General features: G+C 50.4%; 1 protein-coding gene across 6 annotated transcripts in view; it reads left to right on the top strand.

The window, feature by feature from the left end:
- CUX1 (cut like homeobox 1) overlaps positions 1-20989 on the top strand; it is a 384575-nt gene that overhangs the window by 49256 nt on the left and 314330 nt on the right. For 5 of the 6 annotated variants that reach the window (XM_054394425.1, XM_054394427.1, XM_054394424.1 and 2 more), the window contains exon 2: positions 15038-15148. The exons of the other annotated variant lie outside the window; for it this stretch is intronic. In XM_054394425.1, coding sequence (XP_054250400.1) covers positions 15038-15148 — 111 coding nt within the window. The remainder of the gene's footprint in view (positions 1-15037; positions 15149-20989) is intronic. 6 annotated transcript variants of the gene reach the window in all.

The following is a 20989-nucleotide window of genomic DNA, read 5'->3' as shown; positions in this document are numbered from 1 at the left end:
GGCAGAGCAGAGTGGGAGGAGAAGCTCCCTTGATCTGTTGGTTTCACTCTTCATGCATCCTGGGCTTCTTGAAGTTTCCCACGGTGTGCTCCAGGGAACACTGATTGTACAATGTGCACAATCCCTGTTAAGAGCTCTGGAGAGGGCCAGCAGCTGTGTTCTAAGCGAGCCTGCTGTGGCCTTCACACTGAGACTGTGGTTTTCTCTTCCATCCTTGCCTTCATGCCAGCCTCGTTGTGACCATACATCAGCTAATTTTGCTCCAAGAGTCCATTCTACTTTTTATTGCTTTTCATGTTCCTGAAAACCAGCTTCCCAAAGCCCTGCAGTATGCTGTTGGGTAAGACCTTGCTGGAGAAGGTGTTCAGCACTCCACCTCTGCCTCTGGGTTTCAGCTGGCGGTGCAGCGTGGTGCTGTGTGCTGGGCTTTCATCCTCCAGATAAATTACTGACACTTATCCATTTTATTCTGAGAGGCTTCAGAACCTGCTGTTCTGTTTAATTGTCCAACACACGTGCTGCTTGCTGTCGGTGCTGAACCCCAGCCACACGTTCCTACTGTCCTGTGTTGTCGTGCCAAGCTGAGTCATGCTTTGGGCTTTGGATCTGAAGGAATACCGAGAGGCCAAAATGGGACCTCAGTAGTAGCAAAAACCTAAATAAAGCAAACGTTGCTTTCTTTTCCCTATTTATATCCCTAATGATGTTTTTTAGAAAGCATCCACCAATTGGGTTTGCAGGCAGCTCCTCAAAAAGCTGTGTTCTTCCCTTCATGGGAAAAGCACAAACCTCGGGGCATGCCCAGAAAGTCAACAAACCCCGAGTGAGGAGGAAGCGCCTTCGTCCGGAGTCAAGGGCCCTGTGCTGACAGGGAGCTGCCAAATGCCTTTCCTGCTGAAATTGTTTATCAGACAACAGCTTCATCTCCAGTAAAGCTGCTGCTGATCTTGTTTGTGTTAACTGCTCATTTCTTAGTGCAAGTTCCCCAGCCAGCTTCCTCTGCTAAACCCTGTGGCCCCTGTCCTGTGCCCCTGGGGCTGTGCAGCTGCACCATGGAGCAGGATACTGCTCTTCAGTGAGGGTCCTTGCTCCCCAGAAGCAGCATGTTGGGGTTCTAATGTGTCCCTTGATTAGCAGTGAAAGGGGAGGGGAAATTCAGTGTAATAGAGGACAGTAGTTTCCTGTCTGTCTTCAACTGAGCAGCCCACAGCTGGAGCCAGGACTTGAGATGTGATCTCCTTTGGACAGAGGAGAGGGGGAGGAGAACCTCCTTCAGCTTCCTGGCCACACTTGTTTTCATGCACCCCAGGACCCCACTGGACTTCTTGGCCACCAGGGCACATTGCTGCCTCATGGGGAACTTGTTCCCCCTCAGCACTCCCAGCTCCTTCTCCTTGGAGCTGCTTCCCAACAGGTCCCCCCTCCCCTGTCCTGCTGCAGGAGGTTGTTCCTCCCCAGGGCCAGGACCCTGCACTTGCCCTTGGTGAACTCCATGAGGTTCCCTCTGCCCAACTCTGCAGCCTGTCCAGGACTGGCTGAATGGCAGCACAGCCACTGCTCCCAGTGTGCCATCTGCCCCCTTCCCAGTCCTCCCTGTACCCACAGTGTCCCTTCATCCATGTCACTCATGAAGATTTTCAACAAGAGTTGACCCCCTCCTGACTTCTGGGGAACACCATGAGCTACAGGCCTCCAACTAGACTCTGCTGCTGATCACAACACTGAGCTCTTTTTAAGCCAGAGCTCAACTCACCTCACTGTCCTTGTCTAACCTACCCTTCCTAAGCTTGCTTAGGAGATGTTATAGTGGTACCCAAAGCCTTGCTGAAGTCAAACCATTTTTGTGATACACATGGCAGGACACCTACTGCACCACTTCTGCAACATCCAAAAACAAGAAGGGAGGCACACTTGGTGTTGCATTCATTCAAGCCCATGGTAATTTTTCCCATCCCTCAAGGAATCACTTTGAATGTGGTTTTTAAAGTATTTTTAGGTTCCTTTTTCAGTCTGGTTGGTAAATATTTCATGCCCAAAGGTTAGGACATAGCTTAAGAGGCTTTCAGATTGGTGATTGCATTTGGAGACTGAGGGATTATTGAGTGGTTGTAGTGATGGACTTAAGGGTGGACATTTGGTCTGTCCGTAATGGCTAAAAAAGTACAAATAAAACTTAATCCATGTTGTTGTCAAAGCAAGAGGAATTATGACTTTATCCTAAGGAACTCTTGGTGTAGTTAGGGTTTGGGTTGAAGTTCTGTGAAGTGTGAGTGGGGAGTTTGTTTTCCTTCAGAATCAAAACCAAACAGAAAAGGCTTCAGTTTATTTGTTTTCAGCAGTCAGTTTCCTGGAACAAGACTCTGTGTGTGTGTATGTATATATTATTGATTTATTGATGCAATATATATATATATATATTACTGATTTATTGGTGCAACATGCACAGCAAGTTCTCAGTGCTGCTCTGTTACAGTGTGTGTCTGCTTAAAGCATGAGCAGGCTGCAGTACTGAGCAGAGCTCAAGCTGTAAAGGGCAGGAACTAAAGACTTGAACTGATGGAGCAGAGCTTAGTTAGGGTTGAACTTTCTGTTATTTAAACCACTCTTTTAAGACTCAGTTTATTTCATCTGTGGTCAAAAGAGTTACTACATGCAGCTTGTGACCTGGATCTTACTTGGCAATGAGACCTCAGCTGAAGTTAATGCCAGTGCTGTTAGCCCATGGCAGTGTGAGCTCCTTCCCCCTGAGCACAGTGCCTGGTGTCAGCAGCATAGAGAGACTGGGGTTGAGTCCAGGTAGCTTTCATAGTTCTGTCACTGCTGTGGGTACAGAGAGGACTGGGAAGGGGGCAGGTGGCACACTGGGAGCAGAGGCTGCCACCCCTCAGGCTGTGCTGCCATTCAGCCAGACCTGCACAGGCTGCAGAGCTGGGCAGAGGGAACCTCATGGAGTTCACCAAGGGCAAGTGCAGGGTCCTGGCCCTGGGGAGGAACAACCTCCTGCAGCAGGACAGGGGAGGGGGGACCTGCTGGGAAGAAGCTGCAAGGAGAAGGAGCTGGGAGTGCTGGGGGGGGACAAGTTCCCCATGAGGCAGCAATGTGCCCTGGTGGCCAAGAAGGCCAATGGGGTCCTGGGGTGTGTGGAGAGGAGTGTGGCCAGGAAGCAAAGGAGGTGCTCCTGCCCCTCTACTCTACTTTAGGGAGGCCACATCTGGAGTCCTGCTTCTGGGCTGCCCAATTGAAGAGAGAGAGGGAACTGCTGGAGACAGTCCAGTGGGGGTTGGACTGGATGATCCCCAGGGGAGGTCCCTTCCAACCCCCACTGTGCTGGGATTCTGTGGCCACCTGCCCTGCCATGCTCTGCTACTGACTGCAGCGACAAAAGCAGAGGGGAGCAGGAAGGCCAGCGTGGCCTGAGTGGGACCCAGCATGATCTTGCTGGTGTGGCTGGTGTGTGTCACCACTTTAAAGCAGGGGTAATTTGCTGTGGTGTGGTAACAGCTCTGGTTAGCATGGCTGCTGGTGTTGCAACTTGGTCAGCATTTGATGAAGTAAGGAGATAGAAGGTCCAGCAGATGTGTTTGGCTTTGTGTCTTGCCTAGGCAGAGTCCCTGCAAGCAGCAGTGGCTTTCCTTTGGCTCCCCGTCCTGTGTTTGGTTTGGCAGAAGCTGTAGTTTCTTTCCCCAGTGCTCTGTAGCTGCTATGCAAGTCATAAATATGAACTTGAGTCATTTTTTGTTCCTTCCAAAGCAGTTAACCATTGTGCACATGATGAGCTGCCTTCCTTGGATCATGGATGTTAATAAGGTCCTCTCTCAGCCGCCTTCTCTCAACATTAAACAGCCCCAGTTCTCTCAGGCTTTCCCCATAGGAGGGTTGGTCAAGATAGGCTGAGAGCCACGGGACTGTTGAGCCTGAAGAGAAGGCTGAGAGGGGACCTGATCAATGTCTATAAATAGCTGGGGGTCAGGATGAAGGGTCCAGTGGTGCCCAATGATAGGACAAGGAACAAAGGGTAGAAGCTGCAACCCAGGAGAAACTTCCTTGGTTATGAAGGTGCTGAAGCCCTGGAGCAGGCTGCCCAGAGAGGTTGTGGAGTCTCCTCTGGAGACTTTCAAAACCCATCTGGATGTGTTCCTGTGTGGCCTGCCATAGATGACCCTGCTTTGGCAGGGGCTTTGGACTAAGTCATCCATAGGTCACTTCCTACCCCTACCATTCTGTGGTTCTGTGAAGAAAATCATTGGTGTGGACCCTCCCAACAGGTCCCGGCCATGGGGAGATGGTGGGTGAGGAGATTGCTCTGGCTTTGAGCAACTCTTGCTGCTTCACACCATACACTTTGCTGTCTGCAGTCCTCCCTTTTGGGAAGCCTCCCTGCAGCAGGGTTTAAATTAAATTTTGGGGTGGTGTTTTTTTGCTTTTGTAGTTGTTGAAGCAACTACTTCAAGATTTATTTGGAACAGTGTCAAAATTCATGTGTGATGTGTGGGAAGGCAGGGAAGGTGTAAGCAGTGCCCACCAGGGTGGGAGCTGAGCAGGCTGGCTGTGGACCTGCTGCCAGTTGAGAACTGAAGGAGCTCTCTCCCCAGCAAACATTTCCATTTAGTATTTAGGAAATTTATGTCCTTCAAAAGTAGAACAAAGTGAAATGCAAAACCTAGCAGAGTGTTAACTAACTGATGGAGGTGGTTTGCTGACAGCTTCTTTGCCAGGTACCGAAACCAAACTGCAGGGTGTTTGGGTGAGGTAATGGAAGGTGATGGTGTCACAGAATCCAGAATCTCAGCATGGTGAGGGCTGGAAGGGCACCCACCGCAGCTTGCCCAGCAGCACAATGCCCTGGGGGGTTTGGAAGCTCTCCACACAAGGACACTCCACAACCTCTCTGGGTAGCCTGTTCCAGGCCTTCAGCACCCTCACAACAAACAACTTTCACCTTCTGTCAGGATGGAGCTTCCTGGCTTCCACTTTGTGCCCCTTGGTGCCCCCTGTCTTGTTCCTGGGCACTACTGACAAGAGTCTGGCCCCAGCCTCTTGCCCCCCACAGCTCCTTTAGCTCTTGCTGAGCATTGCTCAGCTCCCCTCTGGGGCTGCTCTTCTGCAGGCTCTCAGCCCCAGGGCTCTCAGCCTTTGCTCCTCACAGAGCTGCTCCAGGGCCCTCAGCAGCTTTGCAGCCTGCCCTGCACTCTCTCCAGCACTTCTCTGTCTCTCTTCAACTGGAATGCCCAGCACAAGAATGATGTAGGGACTGCAGTGCAGGCAGTAGAGCATCTTGGTGAGAGCACCTTTGAAGAATGCTGGGGGAGGACCAAGCTTGGAGCTGCGGAGCAGTGAGTGCTGCTGAGGTCTGGCTGAGACCTTCCAACTGGTTTTTAGCCTGCTGAGTGGTAGTAGTGAGGTGAGAGTAGACCTGGTAGGGACAGAGATGACTAATAGTCTGGTGTAGAAGCTGAGGAACATGAGGAGGAGGAGAGAAACTTTGGGGTTAGAACTGAAACTGAGTGAAAGCTGAGCCTCGTTTCTGGTGAGCTGTCAGAGTGTATCCTCAGTGCTGTGCTGCTGGCAGCAGTGATGGAGTCCTAGCCCTGGTGCTGCTTGTTGGTCCTGGGGCTTGTGAAGGCAGGGGAGATGGAAGGGCAGGGTAGAGAAGAGGGAATAAGTAATGCCAGGGTGGAAAGAGGGAGTAAATAGTGCCCAGAGGTGAAAACTGCTGTGCTGAACAAATAGGCAACGTTTGTTTCCCTGAGTGAGAGGAAAGGCTTCTCAGTTACAGACCTTTGGCACAGAGGTCTTCATAGCTCTGGCCAGGCTCCTGTTCTTGGCATTTTCTATCAAACTTTGAGTTCAAGATGTAAAACTAAGAGAGGCAGGATGGTGGTGGTTCTGGCAGTGCAGCCCTCTGCCCTCAGCACGTTTGGGGCTGTGGAGGTGTTCCTGTGAGTGGTTCATGCTGATAGCAGCTGCTTTTGCACGGCCAGTTCTGGCTTTCCCCTCCTGTAAGGCTTTTTGGTGGCTCTGCTTATGTCTGTGGCAGGGGTTGGTGTTCCTGGGAACAGACCAAGCCACAACTAACTTTTTTTTTTTTTTCCCCTTTTCTTTGTTTCCTTTAGAGCCTGTCAGTTAAGGGCTCTTACTGAGAGCTACAGCAGCACCTCTCTTCCTGTCTGCCCTTTGCTTTCCGTGGTGGCCACCACACACGTTGGCTTACTGTCCACAAGCCCCGCACAGAGCAGAAAATGTCTTCCAGTTCAAGCTTGTTTAAAAACTTACTTGGAGTCAGATTACTTCAGTGAAGGGAAAAAAAATGTGTGCAGTGACATTTCCCAACTAACTCTGTGTGCAAAAGGTAGCTGCTTCAGTTTGCCAGATGGCAAAATGCTTCCTAGTCAGTGTGGTTTGTTTAGTGCTTATGGCTTGTGATGGATTGTTTGTTTCTTTCTTTCCAGGAGTGTAAAAAGCAGATTCTCTGCTCTTAGCTTTGGTATTTGCTCAGCACTCACTGCTGTGAGGCAGAGGGATGGTGGTTGCTGAGGTGTTGTGCTCCTGCTGAACTCTGTTCTTTGCTGTTGTTGGTGTGCAAAGGAGGGTTCACAGCACCAGCAGCCATGAACTTGTTTCCCTGAAATGAAACTTCTTCATGAAGTCTCCTCAGGCTGAGGGACCTGGGGCTGTTCAGGCTGGGAAAGAGAAGACTCTGGTGAGACCTTAGAGCAGCCTTCCAGTAGCTGAAGGGGACTACAAGAAGGCTGCAGAGAGACTGGTTGCAGAGGCCTGCAGTGAAAAGATGAGTGCCAGTGGTTTGAAACGAGAGAAGAGGAAGTACAGATTGGATGTGAGGAACAAGTTCTACACTAGGAGGCTGCTGGAACACTGAAACAGGTTGCCCAGGGAGATGGTTGATGCCCCATCCCTGGAGATAGTCAAGATGAGGCTGAACAAGGCTCTGAGCAACCTGATCTAATGGAGGATGTCCCTGCTGACTGCTGGGGGGTTGGACTGTATGAGCTTTGGAGGTCACTTCCAATCCAAACTGGAATTCTTTTACCTTTCTGAGCACATTCAGGTCAGAATTGGTGCTGGTCTTTTGCAGTCAAAATAGACAGCAACAGAAATTCCCAGGGTCAGCACTGTGGTTGCTGTCCTGGTTGTGACCTAGAGCTTTATGCAGTGAACATCCTGGTTGGCTTTCCAGAGGAATCTTCCATATTCTGCAGGGAGACCTTGAGCAACCTGGGCTGGTGGGAGGTATCCCTGCCCATGGCAGGGGCTTGGAACTGGATGAGCTTTAAGGTCCCTTCCAATCTATACCATTCTATGAATATAAAGTACTTGAAGGGAGATTGGAGCTAGGTGGGGGTTGGTCTCTTCTCCCAAGCACAAGTGATACGGAGCAAGAGGGAATGGCCTCAAGCTGCACCAGGGGAGATTTAGTCTGGACAGGAGGAAAAAAATTTTCACTGAAAGGATTATCAGCCTCTGCAACAGGCTGCCCAGGGAGGTCGTGGAGTCCTCATCCCTGGAGGGGTTTAAAAGCTGGGTAGATGTGGTGCTTGGGGATATGGCTTAGTGGTGGACTTGGTAGAGTAGGGTTAGTGGTTGGACTTGATGATCTTGAAGATTTTTCCAACCTAAATGATTCTATGATCAAGCTGGCAAAGCAGTTCGTCACTTCAGCAATATTCCATCAGTAGGTAGTCTTCAGGACAGGTGAAATCTGGGGGCTTTCAGGCTGCAGGGTCAAGTGCCTCATGTGTCAGTTAGGGAAAGGTGAAGTTTCCCCAGGCCAAGCAGGCTGTGAGCTCTGAGAGTTGTGCCAGAAGCTCCTACATTGGTAGTGTTGCTGCACCTAGAATTTTTCCTTTCATAGGAGATTAAAAATGGCAAAAAGCTCCACTGAGAGCCGTGATGCATCCCAGAGACACATCTGAGAGAGGAGGAGCATGAACCCACTGCTTTCAGCTGGAGAGGATCACAGAACCTGGCTGACTGAAATGATGATAAAGGGAAATCTCTTCACTACCCAGGAAAGTTGGGGGGGAAATTGTTACTGGCAGAAAATTCCCAGTCTGTCCCAGTTGTGATTTGTCTATTTTTGGGCTAAATGAAATGAGGGTGATGGTGACAATGTCCTGTTAGCATCTGCAGCCATGCTTCAGGCTTCTGAAGGCACAGCCTGGGCACTGTGGCCAGGACTAGGAGTCTGCCAGAAAAAAAAATCAGCCTGCACTAAAGCTGTCATCTGTGTTTCTTGCTCCAGAGTCAGAGCTTTGTGGTAACACAGCACTGAGAGCTGGAGAGGGCCTTCTGACAAAGGCATGGAGAGACAAGGAGGTCATGGATTCAGACTGGAAGGAGCTGGATTTAGATGAGACATTAAGAAGAAATTCAGAAGAAATTCTTCCCCATGAGGGTGGTGAGGCACAGGAACAGGTTGCCCTGAGAAGTTGTGGATGCTTCAAGCCTGGAAGTGGGCTTTGTACAATGGCCTGTAGTGCCAGGATGAGGGACAATGGCTTTGAGCTGAAAGAAGGGAGATTGAGACTGGAGATGAGGAAGAAATTCTTGACAGTGAGGGTAGGGAGACACTGGCACAGGTTGCCCAGGGAGACTGTGGCTGCCTCCTCCCTGGAGGTGTTCCAGGCCGGGCTGGATGAGGCCTTGAGCAAGCTGGGCTGGTGGGAGGTGTCCCTGCCCATGGCAGGGGGTTGGAGCTGGATATCTGTGTAGTGCTGCAGCATCTGAACTGGGAACTGATGCAGTGCAGCAGGAATCAGGGGGGGCAGAGCTGGGAGGTGTTTTTAGCAGTCTTGCTGAGGCTCCCTGTGCAGCTATGCCATCCTAGTGTGTGATACAGGGGTGGCAGAGTCAGAATGAGCAGGGACAGCTCCTGGAGAGCTGAGAAGAGGCTGGAAATGCCAGCCCTGATGGTTACAGTGTGTGGCAGCCTGACTCTCCTTAACCCCAGCCAGCAGCTCAGCCCCACACAGCCACTTGCTCACTGCCTTCCAGCCTTCTTCCCCCTGCTTTGCAGGCTGAGCTTGGTGCCATGTGGTCCGGAAGATCCCTTGGTCAGTTGTTGTCAGCTGTCCCAGCTGTGTTCCTCTCAGTTCCTTGTGCACCCCCAGCCTGCTGCTGGTGGGGTGAGGAGCAGAGAAGGCCTTGACCCTGTGTGAGCAAAATCTGCTCAGTGGTAACTGAAACATCCCTCTGTGATCAGCACTTGTTCCAGAACAGATCCAAACCACAGCTACTGGGAGAAAAATTAACCCTGTCCCAGCCTGAACCAGCACAATACTGCATGGAATAAACCTTCTGATGTTTGCTTTCTGAGGATTACTTTTAATGACTCCTGCATGTAAGGGTAGAAGACTCTTGTCTCCTTTCCCCCCCTGCCTCCCTCCCACCTTCAGTCCATGAGCCCATGTTAGGAACAAGTTCTGCACCAGGAGGCTGCTGGAACACTGCAACAGGTTGCCCAGGGCCCCATTCCTGGAGATATTGAAGGTGAAGCTGGACAAGGCTCTGAGCAACCTGATCTCGTGGAGGATGTCCCTGCTGACTGCAGGGGGGTTGGACTGGATGAGCTTTGGAGGTTCCCTCCAACCCAGAACATTCTGTGATTCTATGAAATGTGTCAAAGGAGGAAGCCTGCAGAGAGATCTTTAAATCTGTGGCTTGAGCAGCATGAACTGTGTGCCCTAAATCCACAGGACTTTGGGACAAGGGGAAGGGTAATGGTCCTGCTTCCTCTCTCTCAAAATGTGCTCCAAATAGTGACTCCTATTTTTCCGGGGCTAATTCTGGTGGCTGCTTTTGACCAGAATGTTTGTTGCTAGTGTTGGATCAGAGGAACTAAAGCTCCCAGGCTTTGAATGCTTTCTCTAGTCAGGCCACCACTGCAACACCTTTGAGCTCTGGGCTCTGCTTGCTCTTTATTGGAATATTTTTTGATTTCAGAGGTGTGGAAAAAAATACTGAGCCATGATCATCTGTTTTTGGTGCACTCTGACTCTCCCATACATGTCTGTCTGTACAGTTAAGAGCTACTCACAGAGTGGCTGCAAAGCTTGGGAAGTGTGCATGGCTTTGAGTGTTGTGTAGCACATTGAAATCTCAGGGCTCCTTACTCCATGCTTGCAGAAACAATGCACTGGCCACATTGAATTTTCACAAAAATGGGCATATCTTCTGAGATGAAGTCACAGAAGTGTAAAAAATCTGCTGTCAGTGCTTGTGGGTTGTAATCCAGTGATTATTTATAGAATCCTGGAATGATTTGGATTAGAAGGGATCTTAAAGATGTTTCAGTGGGCAGGGACACCTCCTACCAGCCCAGGTTGCTCAAGACTCATCCAACCTGGCCTGGAACATCTCCAGGGAGGGGGCAATCTCCATGGGCAACCTGTTCCAGTGTCTCATCACCTTTATTATTAGGTTTAAATAAATGGAACTTGCATTGTACATGGTTGAGATCAAATAACCAAGGGAAAAAAAAATAGCAATTTTCCAAATGGTTTTGATTTGGGGCTTGTTCATTATGATGTAGTTTGACAATTTAGTGTCTCCTTTTGTGTCTGATCTTTTATATGGGGCTAGATATCTGCTGCTCCTCAGCTGGGATTGAATCTTACTCTATCTGTTGTTCATAAATGCCAGGCAAGACCTTGAGCTGTTGGCCTTCAGCCCACAACATCACCCAGTTTGGTGTGGTCACATGCTGGCATTTCTCCTTGGCCATGTCTGTACCTGAGATGTAACATCAGGAAATGTTGTGGTGAGAAATTCTCAAGCCCGTCCCAGGAGGACTTCTGGAAGCAATGGAGATGTGTCTGTAGTAAGTGCATTGTGGCATTGGTGCCAGTCAAGCAGTGAGGGTGAGAAGGTTGTTCTTCACTTGCTGCCTGACTGTTCATCTTAGCACAGAATATGGAAGAGTTCATTTTTAATCAGCTCTTGTACTTCCTTGTCTCCAAGCTTGGAAGAAGTCTTTAAAAGTCTCTGTTTCCACCTGTCCAGTTCTGGGTGCCGCAGTGTAAGAAAGACACTGAGGTCCTGGAGGGTGTCCAGAAAAGAGCAAGGAGGCTGGTGAGGGGGTTGGAGGGTGTCATAAGAGCAGAAGCTGAGGGACCTGGGGGTGTTCAGCCTGGAGAAGAGGAGGCTGAGGAGAGACCTTATTGCTCTCTACAATTCCACCAAAGGAGGCTGGAGTTGGATTCTTCTACGAAATAACAAGAGATAGGGTGAGAGGAAATGGCCTGAAATGGTGCCAGAGGAGGGTTAGGTTGGAGATGAGGAGAAATGTCTGCTGCAAGAGTGGTCAGGGATTGGCACAGGCTGCCCAGGGAGGTGGTGGAGTCCCCATCCCTGGAGGGGTTCAAGGAGCTGCAGATGTGGTGCTTCAGGATGGTTTAGTGGCCATGGCAATTGGGTTACAGTTGGACTGGATCTTAAAGGCCTTAATGATTTGAAGTGGGGTTGCTCGGTAGCACAAAGCAAAGCAATTTGATTCTTTGGGCTGCTGCAATTCCCCTGCTTGATGATTTGTGTTGTGCTTTGCTTGCTGTTAAAGGAGTGCTTCCCTTTCCAGTGCAGCCTCCCAAGCTGCTGGCCCTAGCAGATTGTTTATATTTGTGCAGAGCCTTCTGCTTAGCCGTTACATTGCTCTTCAGAGCACTGCTTAACCACATTGGGTTCTGCTGCTCTTTTTTCTTGCATAAACTTAGCTGGGATGAATTTCAAATGTGGTTTATCCAACTGTTAAGGGTTTCCCACTTTTCTGCAATAGATTTCACATATGTTACAGAATTCCAAACCAAGATCTGGTGGACATATTGCCCTGTTTTGCTTTGCCTTTTTTTTTTTCCCTCCAAGTCAGAAATAGAGAGTTTTTTTAAAGCATTACAGTGGCAATATTTAGGTCACTGGCTCCAGCATGCTGCCTAGCTGCAAATCCATTTGTCATATTTAGCTTATTTCCAAGGATTAAGATCATCATGGTCCATACAGTTATTAAAAAAACCCAGTAATTTCTCTTAGTTTCATGGTAATCATCCTAAAGGATGGGAAAGCTATTGAGCCATTTTGAGTTGGAAGCTGCAGGCAGCTTCTCTTTTGCCTGCAGAGGTCAAACTGGAGTCATGTCAAGCACATCCAGTCCTTTTAAAGTTGCAGGATGGGGCTGTACAAAAATGCCACAAAGAATTTGGGATTGAGCTTTTTCACAGAGTATCTGAGGAGCAGCATCTGTCTGCTGGTGCTGTACCTTCCTCCTTGGACCTTCCAGAACTGTGGTTTTAGCATCTGTCCCACAAGCTTCTGCTGTCCGAGGCTGTCTCTAACACCTCTGCAAAAATAGGAACTCTTCTCTTTTGTTTTGTTTCCCTATACTGGGTACCAAATTCTGCTGCCAGGTGTCTGTGACCCACTGCACAGGACCAGGACAGTTTGGCTGACCATGCAGTACTAACCAAATCTGCTTCACTTCTGCTGTGAGCTTTGTGTGTGGTGGTGTCAAGAGATGACATCCCTCTGTCACTTTGCCCTAGGCAGGCCACATCTGCACTGCTGGGTCTAGTGCAGGGCTCCCCAGTTGAAGAAAGAAGGAGAAGTGCTGGAGAGAGTCCAGGGGAGAGTCCAGCAAAGCTGCTAAGGGGCCTGGAGCAGCTCTGTGAGGAGCAAAGGCTGAGAGCCTGGAGAAGAATAGCCCCAGAGGGGATGTGAGCAATGCTCAGCAAGAGCTAAAGGAGCTGTGGGGGGCAAGAGGCTGGGGCCAGTGACAGGACAAGGGGCAACAAGGGCGACAAGCTGGAAACCCGGAGGTTCCTTCTGAAGATGAGGAGAAAATGGTTTGGTGTGAGGGTGCAGGAGCCCTCACTAGATAATCCCCAGAGGTTACCACATAGACAACAGAATCCCTGCAAGGTGGGAGTTGGAAGGGATCTCTGGAGATCATCCAGTCCAATCCTTCTGCTAAAGCAGGGCACCCACAGCAGCTTGTCAAGGATCCCAGTGTTCAGGTGGTGTTGGAATTTCTCCAGTGATCTCTCTGGGCAGCCTGTTCCAGACCTCCAGCAACCTCACACCAGAGGTGTCCCTGCCCATGGCAGGGAGTTGGAACTAGATGATCCTTGTGGTCCCTTCCAACCCTGACTGATTCTATGATTCTATGATTCTAATTTTCTCCTCTTCTTCAGGTGGAACCTCCTGTGTTCCAGTTTGTGCCCATTGCCCCTTGTTCTGTCCCTGGGCACCACTAACAAGAGTCTGGCCCCAGCCTCTTGCTCCCCACACTCTTTCAGCTCCAGCTGAACATTGCTCAGATCCCCTTTCAGTCCTCTTAGTCTTTGGCTGCTCTTTCTTTCATGTGAGGTGGAAATCCTGCGTAAAAGGAATGATGTGCCACAGACATGGAGAGCTGCTGGTTTGTGCTCTAAGGGGCCCATTCAGTCTGTTCTGGTGGCATTTGGAAGCACAGCACCGAGTGAAGAAGCTGGGAATGGGGATCCTGCATCTGAACTCAGCCATGGTCTGAGCCTGTGCTTCAGCCTAGCGGAAGCTGTTGGAAGATGATCTGGCATTCATCAGCTGTGTCTGGGTGTGGAGCCCTCAATATAGGAAGGACATAGGGTCCAGAGGAGGGCCATGAAAATGATCAGGAGCTTGGAGCACCTCTGCTAGGGGGGGACAGGCTGGGGGAGCTGGGGGTGTTCAGCCTGGAGAAGAGAAGGCTCTGGGGAGACCTCATGGCAGCCTGCCAGTACCTGAAGGGGGCTGCTAGAAGGGTGGAGAGAAACTGTTTGCAAAGGCTTGCAGTGACAGCACGAGGGGCAATGGCTTCAAACTAGAGCAGAGCAGATTAGGATTGGATGTGAGGAACAGATTCTTTACTATGAGGGTGGTGGAACACTGGAACAGGTTGCCCAGGGAGGTGGTTGAGGCCCCATCCCTGGAGGTATTCAAGGTGAGGCTGGACAGGGCTCTGGGCAGCCTGATCTGGTGGAGGATGTCCCTGCTGGCTGCAGAGGAGATTGGACTGGATGGGCTTTGGAGGTCCCTTCTATGATTAACAATCAGTGTTTTGGGGAGGAAATGGAGATCCCTGCTAAGGGTTTTAGAGGAGGATATTCCAGCAGTAGGAAAAGATCATTTTGTATTCAAATAAAGACTTAGATGCAGGAAGGTCGTTGCAGTGCCAGTGTGGGGTTGTGTGTAGTCTGTCAGGAGAAATTAAGAGTGACTGAAGCACAGCCAGTCTAGGCTGCAGTGTAACTGACCCTGTATTGGAGTTACTCCATGAAAAACAAAATTAACTCAAAAAGGGAAAATCCAGGATCTCTAAAAAGCAGGCAGGTGGCAATAAACCTGGACAGAATATGTCCAGGGGCTGGATTCTGGATTCAAATCATTAGGCCACTGCTGCTGTCCTGTATAACATTATGGTAAATCCAGGAATGATTTAGTGGTAAATGGTTCTATTTTGGTTGCAGAATGGAATCAGGAGGATGCAGTTTAGGAGGTCCAGTTTTTGGAAGCGTGGCTCTTTGTATCCTGTAGTCCAACTGTCTGTCTGTTCTGAATGTCATGATGGACAGGCTGAGGGAGCTGGGGCTTGGAGCAGAGGAGCCTGAGGGCTGCCCTCATTGCTGGGGATCAAGATGTGCAGGGCTGGAGCCAGGCTCTGCTCAGGGATGTCCAAGGACAGCACAAGGGGCACTGGGGGCAAGCTGGAGCAGAGGAGGTGCCATGGGAACAGAAGGGAAAACTTTGTCACTGTGAGGGTGACAGAGCACTGGAGCAGGCTGCCCAGAGAGGTTGTGGAGTCTCCTTCTCTGGAGCCTTTCCAAACCCCTCTGGATGTGTTCCTGTGTGAGCTGCCCTGGGTGACCCTGCTCTGGCAGGGAGTTGGATCGGATGGATATTTTGAGGTCCCTTCCAACCCTTACCATTCTGGGATGTACACATGAGCTTTTCTTTTCATTCCTGTGAGGAACAAACTTCTGAGCAGAGTCCTTGTTCTCTTTTTTCCCCCTGACAGAGAGAGCTTGATGCCACAGCAACAATATTGGCCAACCGGCAAGATGAAAGTGAGCAGTCCAGGAAAAAACTCATCGAGCAAAGTCGTGAGTTCAAGAAAAACACTCCAGAGGTAAGGAGGAAAGCTACAGCTGCCTGCTGACCACCTTGCAATAGTCTCTGCTATTAGGTCTAATGAAGTGTTTTGGGTTTTTTCTCTTACTGGTTTGTTTCCATGATTTTTCTCCGTGTCTGAAGCCATCGTCTTGGCTAAAGTGCTCATCTTTGGCTTCTCTTCCAGCAGTCTTTGCATCCTGTACATCCTGAAACAGGAATTGATGATTTTCAGAGGAAGTGTGAACTTAGAGGAAGCCTTCAAATGGGCTTGCTCTAAATTTTGTAATAAAGTAAAACCTGGAGAGTTGCAAAAAGTCTCCTTCACTAATCCAAACTCTCCTAGCACTTGGATGTAGAAGGCAACATTTCACTGCCAAAATAAATCTGTATCAAGGGAGTAGCTTCAGAGATGCTGAGCTTTCAGTCAAAAATCACATGAGGTTTTGCTGTTGGTGGCACTGGAAATGCACCAAGGGCCATGCTGAGCTCTCTGGAAGACTCCTCTTGGAGGATGTGTGTTGCATGGTGCTGTGTGAAAAGTGCCAGAAGCAGAGCTGGGCAGCCCATGGGTAGGTGAATGTTGCCTGTAGGGCACTGGCAGTGTTTGAGCTCTTCCCTGTGCAGTGTGTGTCTGTGTGTGCTGAGTTACACCACAAACTCCTGTGGTGGGTGCAGAGCAATGTATACAGCTGTTTGTTTTGTGGGGGTGTTTTCCCCCCTTGACTGCCAGCAGTCTGCTCATCCAGGCATGTTCTAGGCTTTCAGAGCCCCTTCCTGAGACACAACTCTCCATTCCTGCCAAGGCTCTTCCTGGGAGAGCAGCAGCAGGCAGCTCTTTGAACCTTTGCTGCTGCTTCTCAAGTAGCAGAGGCTGCTTTGCTCCATCCTTTTGGTACAGAGGGAAAAGTGCTGAAGGATCTGACCCGGAGATGGGAAAGGGAATGTCAGAGCAGGATTCACTTCTGGGCAAAGGGGAGTGTGTAACTGATCAATAAGGTCTCCCCTCAGCCTCCTCATCTCCTGACTAAGCACCTCCAGGTCCCTCAGCTGTTCCTCCCCAGCCCTGTTCTCCAGACCCTACCCCAGCTTCCTCTGGACCTGCTCCAGCCCTTCTTGGAATGAAGGGCCCAAAACTGAACCCAGGATTCGAGGTATGGCCTCACCAGTGTTGATTACAGGGGTTATGATCCCTGCCCTAATCCCAGGACTCCTCCAAAGCCATCTTCCTTTCCAAGTGTGCATGGAGATTTTGAATGCTCTTGATTTCTCTTCTCTCCTTCGATGCTTCATTCTGCAGACTTGTCTCTGACCAGCCCCACAATCAAACTTCTCTTCTGCTTTCTCTGTCAGAATTAAAAAAATTAAAATGGGATCAAAGAGTTAGAAGGACGGACCTGAACTATTGCCACCAGCTGTGAGAATTCCTGCTTTAGAGGCATGGGGCATGGAGCTCACACATTGCAGGTCTGATAGGGCCATCTTCTCCTGGCCAAGGTGTTTCATGTTGGGGTGTAAGAGGCAAAACCCAACTGAAGCAGTATCCAACCTTGCTGGCAAACCTCACTGAGTTCCTTCTTAGAATCACAGAACTGTCAGGGTTGGAAGGGACCTCAAGGCTCAGCCAGTTCCAACCCCCCTGCCATGGGCAGGGACACCTCACACCACAGCAGGTTGCTCACAGCCACATCCAGCCTGGCTGCAAAAACCTCCAGGGATGAGGCTTCCACCACCTCCCTGAGTAACCTGTGCCAGTCTCTCACCACCCTCATGGGGAGGAATTTCTTTCACAAAAGCTGAAGCCTGTGCACTCTGTGCTCACCTTCAGCTCTTCTCTGCACTCCCCAGAAGGAGGGAACCTCATGAACCCTCCTCTGAGATCAGGAGCTTTGGAAGGGAGTTGCAAATGACAAGGCAGGGTTGGTGACTGCTCAGCCTGATTGTCTCTGCAACTGCAACTTTGTCTGCAAAGCTGCCTGATGGGGTGAACACATCCCAGGAAGAGCTGGGAGCCCCTGGCATTCCCAAATGGATACATTTATGTTGCTAAATCATGAAGTGTGCTCTTTTTAATCCCCAAAAACAGGCCTGTGGGAGCAGAACCCTTCTCCAGATACATAAATAACTCAGTGTACAGCTCCAGTTATCAGTCCACAATGAACTAATGACTTTTTTGGTACAAAAAAAACCCCAAAGCCACAAAGATGGAATTGTTCAGGGTCAGGATTTGTTTCACAATTCTGCTTTCTGTTTTTGTTTCATTCTGCTGTGGCCCTGTCAGGGCAGTGCTGGTTTAGCCCAATGCAGTATCTCTTGTCCTCTGCTGTAGCCACTCTCTCCATCAGTCACAAAAGGTTAGGTCTTGGAAGGGCCCTTGAAAGATCATCCAGTCCAACCCCCTGCCAGAGCAGGGTCACCCAGGGCAGCTCACACAGGAACACATCCAGAGGGGTTTGGAAAGTCTCCAGAGGAGACTCCACAACCTCTCTGGGCAGCCTGCTCCAGGGCTTTGCCACCCTCACAGTGACAAAGTTTTCCCTTCTGTTCCCTTGGCACCTCCTCTGCTCCAGCTTGCCCCCAGTGCCCCTTGTGCTGTCCTTGGACATCCCTGAGCAGAGCCTGGCTCCAGCCCTGCACATCTTGATCCCCAGCAATGAGGGCAGCCCTCAGGCTCCCCTGTTCCAAGCCCCAGCTCCCTCAGCCTGTTCTCTCAGGGAGATGTTCCACTGCCTGCAGCAGCTCTGGGGCTCTGTGCTGGACTCTCTCAAGCAGTTCCCTGAGGTCCTTCTTGAACTGAGGGGCCCAGAACTGGACACAATATTCCAGGTGTGGCCTCAGCAGGGCAGAGCAGAGGGGCAGGAGAACCTCTCTGGCCTACTCAGTACAGCCCCTCTGGGACTCCCCAGGGTTCCCTTGGCCTTCTTGGCCACAGGGCACATTGCTGCCTCATAGGCATCCTTCCGGCCCCCAGGACCCTCAAGTCCCCTTTCCCTATGTTGCTCCCAGCCTGTGCTGGTCCATGGGGTTGTTTTTCCCTAGCTGCAAGACCCTACACTTGTGTACATTGTCCTGACTTTGCTGTCCATTGCTGGCTGGGATGTCCTCTAGGCTTTCCATAATGCCTGCTTGAAAGCAGCCTGCTGTGTGGCAGAGGAGGATTTGAGAAATGCCTGCTGAAGGTGAGGAGGATGCTGCTGCTGCTGCTGCTTTTAATGAAAGTGACAGATCTATTTGGGTCATTTCTGCCTTCCTTGCAAATGATCAAATTGCTGCAAAAGAAATCAAATATTTTCATGTTTATAGGAACGGCTCCAGGGCTTCTGGTATTTAAAATTAATGTTAAAATGCTATTTCTGACCTGGCATGCTGGGACATGGCTGTGGCAAGAAGGGTCTTGTGTTTGGGAACCTTAGGAGAGCAGAACATTCAGTGGTGGTTGTTATATGCAGGAGATTTTAGAAAGGAGTCTTTGTTCCTGCTGCTGCAGAAATACTTTTTTACCTCCTCACATATTCTAAAGGTCACATCAGACCTGCTGCTCATACTTGTTGTGGGGTACTGTCAGTCTCACAGATTGCATTGGGCTGGAAGGGACCCTCAAAGGGCATCGTGTCCAACCCCCCTGCAGTCAGCAGGGACATCTCCAACTGGAGCAGGCTGCCCAGGGCAGTTTCACCTTGAGTGTTTCCAGGGATGAGGCCTCCACCACCTCCCTGGGCAGCTTGTTCCACTACTTTACCACTCTCATTGTGCAGAACTTCCTCCTGAAGTCCAACCTAAATCTGCCCTGCTCCAGTTTCAAACCATTGCCCCTTGTCCTATCACCACAAGCCCGTGGAACCAGTCCCTGCCCAGCCTTCCAGCTCACGGTCTCCCCAGAGTCTTCTCCCAACTTGTGTCAACCTGAGCAGCTACTGTGGAAGGCTGAGGCTGGTCAGGAGATGACTTTGAAACATCAATTTTACATGGCTGTTACTTGGAAGACATCTCAGAACACACCATGTGAGCTGCTACTCTGCAGCAGATGATACTTTTTTTTTTCTTTTCTTGAGTGATAATTCCAGAACTGTTGTGACTAACTGTGATACTTCTGGGGCATTTTAACCTCTTTGAAATTCTTAGTGAGATTCACCATCTCTTCATGTTCTGATTCTGCTGTGAACAAGCTCAAGTTTGGCCATCTTTGCAAATAAACAAAAGATAAACTCCCCAGGAGCCAGCAATGGTCCCTGGCAGCCCAGCAGGCAGCTGTGTGCTGAGCTGCATCCAGAGCAGGGAGAGAGCAGCACAGGGAGGGGATTCTGCCCCTCTGCTCTGCTCTGCTCAGACCCCACCTGCAGCACTGCAGCCAGTTCTGGTGCCCCCAGCACAAGAAGGACCTGGAGCTGCTGGAGAGGTCCAGAGGAGGCCATGGAGATGATCAGAGGGCTGGAGAACCTCCCCTGTGGGGACAGGCTGGGAGAGTTGGGGCTGTTCAGCCTGGAGAAAGGAAGGTTCCAGGGAGACCTTAGAGCAACCTTTGAGTATCAGGAGAGCTGGGGAGGGACTTTGGACAAGGGCTGGGAGTGACAGGATGAGGGACAATGGCTTTGAGCTGGGAGAGGGGAGATTGAGACTGGAGATGAAGAAGAAATTCTTGAGAGTGAGGGTGGGGAGACACTGGCACAGGTTGCCCAGGGAGGCTGTGGCTGCCTCCTGCCTGGAGGTGTTCAAGGCCAGGCTGGATGAGGTCTTGAGTAGCCTGGGCTGGTGGGAGGTGTCCCTGGCCTTGGCAGGGAGGCTGGCAGTGGATGAGCTTTAAGGTCCCTTCTAACCCAACCCATTCCATTAATTACTTCTTTTTTCAGTCTCTGAAAAATGTTCTGCTGCAGGGGTTGATAGTTCGTGGTACAAAGTGAAGACACATCCTAAAGCCGATGGCTTTGCTTTCTGTCTATCCAGGTCCCTAGCTGAGCAACTGCCTTTTGCTTGCCCTGGTTCTGATTTAGGTATTGAGAAGCTCTTCTCGTGCTTGCAGTGGTGCCTGCTTTTGAACTGGCCAACAAGAACAGTGACACAGACAGCAAGCAGCTAACTGAGCAAGTCCCAGCTTTGTGAATCAGTCATGTGTGACTGTTCAGTGCTCCTGGAGAGGGAAGGCAGGGGTCCTGCAGCCCCTTTAACCTCTAGCTCTGTCCTCTTCTATGATGCAGCCATGCGGATAATGCTGGGCTGTGGTGGTTCTTACCTGGCTCACCTGAAACATGGTTCATTGAACTGAGCTCAAGGCAAAAGAGCAGCCTGAGAGGCCTGGGCCAGCTGCTCTGGGAAGTGAAGTCATGGAATGGTTTGGGTTGGAACAGAGCTTTTGAGATCTTCAAGTGCAACATTAACCCACCACGGCCAGGTCACCACTAAAACCATGGTGCTCAGCACCATATCTCCATGGCCCTGAAACCCCAGGGATAGGGACTCCACCAGTGGGCAGCCTGGGCGAGGCCTGGACAACCCTTTAGGGGAAGCAATTATGCCTTGTGTCCAACCCAAACCTCCCCTGGTGCAACCTGAAGGGGTGATTCCTCCTGTGCTGTTGCCCAGGACAAGAAATCCTACCCCCACCTGGTTCTGACCTCCCCTTAGGGAGCTGCAAAGAGCCAGCAGGTTTGCCCTTGAATGAAGTCCTGGTTCCTAGTGTGAGAGCATGAGCTCTGAAGTGTGAGGCAGTGGTGAGGCACCTGTATGCAGCACACATCTGGATCCAGCAGGTTACCCTGGCAGCATGGCACTTTGGTCCCTGCTTTGTCCTGTGCTGAGCTGCACTGGGAGTTCCTCACTGTTGTTGCCCATCTCTGTTCCCAGGTTGTGCTGGTGAGATGTAGAA

This window comes from Indicator indicator, chromosome 30, assembly GCF_027791375.1.
Source record: "Indicator indicator isolate 239-I01 chromosome 30, UM_Iind_1.1, whole genome shotgun sequence".
In the NCBI taxonomy this organism is placed as follows: Eukaryota; Metazoa; Chordata; class Aves; order Piciformes; family Indicatoridae; genus Indicator; species Indicator indicator.
This window is presented reverse-complemented; position numbering and strand designations above follow the sequence as displayed.